At 35.9% G+C, this 4331-nt stretch overlaps 1 protein-coding gene across 1 annotated transcript in view; it reads left to right on the plus strand.

Moving 5' to 3' along the window:
* Positions 1-488: 488 nt before the first annotated feature.
* LOC104275899 (probable phospholipid-transporting ATPase IH) overlaps positions 489-4331 on the plus strand; it is a gene marked incomplete at its 5' end in the record, with an annotated part of 29265 nt that continues 25422 nt past the window's right edge. Inside the window, 5 exons of the mRNA XM_009871985.1 lie at positions 489-652; positions 955-1026; positions 2092-2165; positions 2421-2524; positions 3903-4084. Of these exons, the coding sequence (XP_009870287.1) occupies positions 489-652; positions 955-1026; positions 2092-2165; positions 2421-2524; positions 3903-4084 (596 nt within the window). The remainder of the gene's footprint in view (positions 653-954; positions 1027-2091; positions 2166-2420; positions 2525-3902; positions 4085-4331) is intronic.

A 4331-nucleotide genomic window follows, 5' to 3' on the forward strand; every position in this document is an offset into this window, starting at 1 on the left:
TAGCCTGATCTACTTGAGAGGCGTCCCTGCCAATGCTAGGGAGGTTGGACTAGATGATCTCTAAGGTCCCTTCCAGCCTAGGCCATTCTATGATTCTATGAACACTTGTGCTCCAGGTGCTGCAGCCCTTTGTCTGGACTCAGGATTCCTAAAACTGTCCCTTCACGATTGTCCCTTGACACGTTGTTGAAGTTTAAGCAACACTTTAGACTCATCTAGGCCCTCAGAGAAGGCAGAATATGCACGCTGGCTTTTTGGAGCATCAGCAGCTCGACTTGTGGCAGCACCAGTAGCTCCAGCAGCTGTTAAACAGTTTCGTGGTGACCTCTAAGAAAGACGGCTCTGCCTAAAGGGCAGGTGATCTGTGACACTGCCTTTGTCTGATAATAAAGAGTAGTAGTATAGTAACCTTCCAAAAGAAAAGTTCTCAAAGGAATATTCAAAAGCAATCGCACGTAATAACAACTGTTCCTTTTATTTTTTTTCAGGAGAGAGAGGAACTATTTTTCCGAGCTCTTTGTCTTTGCCACACCGTTCAGGTAAAAGATGATGACAGTGTAGATGGATTGAAGAAGAACCGTCTCTCAAGGAGATCTTGTATATATATTTCATCATCACCTGATGAAGTTGCTTTAGTTGAGGGAATACAGAGGTATGTGTGTAATTAGGTATTATACTATTTAATCTAGAGATCTAGTTACTGAGGTTCAAATTTTTTTTCAGCACAAAAATCATAATAATGAACACCAAATCATCTTGAGCTGATGGTTTTGTTAACATGTAGTCACGATTATTCATATTCATAAGTCAAAAACAGATTGGAGGGGGGGGTTGCTTTTTGGTGTTTTTTTTCCCTAGAAGATAAGCTTGATCTTGAAGTCCTTATGACATGCTTAAAGTGGGTAAGTATATGTTTGTTGTATACATTGTCCTGATGTGTGTTTCGTTTTACAGACTTGGTTACACCTATCTAAGGCTGAAGGACAATTTTATGGAGATCTTAAATCGGGAAAATAACATAGAGAAGTGAGTGATTAAAAATATAACAAAATAGACTGACGAGGATGTTTTTAACTGATTTGTTTAATAATCATTCTTTTCCTATACCCTAGTTTTTAATCCAGAAAAGTCAGAAATTGTGCATTTTAGTAGGATAATAGTATACTAATATTTATAGTTTTAATAGACCCTAGAGTTCTATATTTTCACTTAGTCTGTTAGTTTGACAGCATATGCAATATGAAGTATTAATATGACAGAAGTGTGATGTAGGGGTCATGACCTAATCTAATAATCCCTGATAATGGATACTTTTCATTTTCTATATGATAATTAATATTTTTGTGATAGAAAATGGTCTGCACTCCATTTGTTCTTCACAAATAATCTATATAATTTACAGGAGGGTAATATCTGTAGACCAAATTTTTGTAGCTGGTTCAAAGAATATTTAAAGCAGTTACTGTTGGGGTTTTTTTGTCAGTTTGACATGTAGAATAAATCTTGTAGACCATAATATCAGTAAATTTTTCAATAACGTTTAAGTTGCACAGCTGTTAAATGGCATGTGCATAGTTTCCAAAGTGTTGCCTTACACTTCTGCGGATGTCAGCTGGTTAAGGCTATTGTATCTGTGTCTTCCTGCGTGTGTAATCTGCTCACTATGCGGGGACTCTGGGACACAAATAAAGGAACCCTGCTGTTATTTTTTCCCCCTTTTAGGGATATGGGATGGATTTTTCCTGAAGGTTACTTCAGACTTTTGCCTAGGTATTGTAGGTAGGAATTTACTTTATAAGCAGTATAGTGCTCTACTGCAAGATTTCTAGTCTTCTGCTTAAATAAATTATATGGACTATACATCCAAAGATAGTTACAAACATTATGCAGACAAATACTAAGCTGAGGGCCTCCACTGCTTATTATTTGTAACCTGCTGTTTAGTTCTATACCAGTTCAATATTCCGTAGTATTCAACATAATTTTCCATGTTAGAAATCATGTTTTAATTTATATACTCCAAGTTGTAATAACTAGTTTAGGGATCTGGAAAAGCAGAGTTATTTAAAAAGTATTCTGATTCCCTTTCAGGTTTGAATTACTAGAGGTTTTGAGTTTTGATTCTGTGCGACGGCGAATGAGTGTGATTGTTAAATCTTCAACAGGTAGGGCTGTCACATTCTGTTTCTTCTTAGATGTTTTTGTTTCACTTTAATTTGTTTCAGTTTTGTCAAAGAGTTAAGCGTTAATCACAGTCTGTGTTCCTTTCCTTATAAAAAAGGGACCTGTGTACTGGCATGAGTGCAGATGCTATAAAAAAAGTTGGAAGAAATCTTTCTGAAGACTTAGTAATTTTGATTATTTTTGTTTTTAGATAGATATATTTCACTATTTTGAATTCCATATGCTATCTCTTTTAGGTGATATATTTCTGTTTTGTAAAGGAGCAGATTCTTCCATATTTCCTAGAGTTAAAGAAGGCAAAATTGACCAAATACGATCCAGAGTTGAACGCAATGCAGTGGTAAGATTCCATTTTATTGATCTGTTCATGTGATAGCAGTGTAAAAAAAAAAAGAAAGAAAAAATGTTCTGATCTCCTGCTTGATTTGGTACCAGTGGAGTGATCATCCTTGTACATGACATTTTTACTTGCTAAGAATGAGCTATGAATTTCTTAATCACCTTTAAAGAAATTCAGTGCTTAGTTTTACCGAAAAGGTGATATTTGGAGTTGTAAAATACTGGTCTTTTTCTCTGTCTGAAAATATGTGGAACCTATTGCAATGAAATATGACTGCCAGTCTTATAAATAGGATAAAATTTACTGACAGAGTACTTAAAAGTGAAAACAAATATTACAGGTATGTGAAAAAAATACCTACAGTACTGCTTTTGTTTTGAAGGGAAACTTCAAAACTCTTTTCCAAAGTGCTTTGCTAAGCTTCACTGTGTGAAACAGCTGTCTGATAATTACAAGTAAAGGAGACTGATGAAGCTGATGGAGATGTTTAAATATCATATCCATCTAATGTCTGTCAAGAGAGATTCCAGACCAATGGTTATTTCTTTATCCTGGATAAGTGGAAATAGAACTGGCTCCTAAGTATAGAAAGAAGATACAGGCATCCACCTGGCACCTGCCCTTATCACTAGCAAGAGTCAGGGAGCTTTTTTAATACTTCGTCTTGAATTGGTAATGAGTAACTACAGAAAGACCTACTGAATTAAAGTTTATGAAGATAACATGCCAGTTAAATGGTGTTTTGAGAGGCAATATATTTGTGGTGGCAAAACTTCCTTTCTCTGTTACAGCGGCTTTTTCCGGCCTCACACAGTCTATATGCTCCCTTTCTTACTCATCACACGGTCCAAAAGTCTGATCCAGTCTGAAACACCCAGAGCTAAGTTCTAGTTTTCACTTGACTGAAATGATACAGTTGGATTTTCACTTTCAACACTGGTATTTTGTCCGTGTCTCTGCTGCAGCACAACATCAAAATCAGACTCTGCGGAGCTACTGTTTTATATTATTGTTCTTTATTCTGACTCATACTGCCTAATTATACAAATAGGGAAGGAAACCTTTCCCTTGGCTCTCCTTTCCTCAGTAATCTCATACATCCAGTTTGGTTGCTGAGCTGTTTCTCTTCTGGAGGATTGAGGTTTGTCCCTCGGGTTGTAGTTGCTTCCAGGGCAGCACAGAATCAAGTTAACCCATGTTCTAGTCTATACTATAATATATGAGTCTATACTCACTTCACTATAAAAGTGAGTAGTGAGACTCTTCATGTTAATAGAAAAATCATTCCAATTTTCAAATATTCCAGCATAAACACAGATATAAAGTCTAAGAAGAGTTTTCTAAGATGTGTTTTGGTTTTTTGGATTACAATCTTTAGGAAGGCCTGCGAACATTGTGCGTTGCATATAAAAAGCTCACAGCAGAAGAATATAGCAAAGCGCAGAAGCTGCTTCAGAATGCAAAGTTGGCCCTCCAGGACAGGGAAAAGAAATTGGCAGAAGTGTACGAGAAGATAGAAAGAGATTTTATTTTACTTGGTGCTACAGCTGTTGAAGATCGGTTCGTATGTTTCTTAGTTTCTTATGTTTAAGGATGCTACCAAAGTAGTTGAAAACTCTCTTGTTAACTCTTTTTTTCTGGATTAGAGATTAATTTGAAAACACCTTTTTTTAAATCAGTTCTGTACCCTTAGCTTACTGAAGTTACACATGGTAACTTTATAATGTTGTAGCTTAGTAATAATAGTTAAGTGTACAAAAATCAGTATATTCAAGCATTTATATGCCTTATTCACATGTTGTAGGGA

Source organism: Apaloderma vittatum, unplaced genomic scaffold, assembly GCF_000703405.1.
Source record: "Apaloderma vittatum isolate BGI_N311 unplaced genomic scaffold, ASM70340v1 scaffold45056, whole genome shotgun sequence".
NCBI classification, from domain to species: Eukaryota; Metazoa; Chordata; class Aves; order Trogoniformes; family Trogonidae; genus Apaloderma; species Apaloderma vittatum.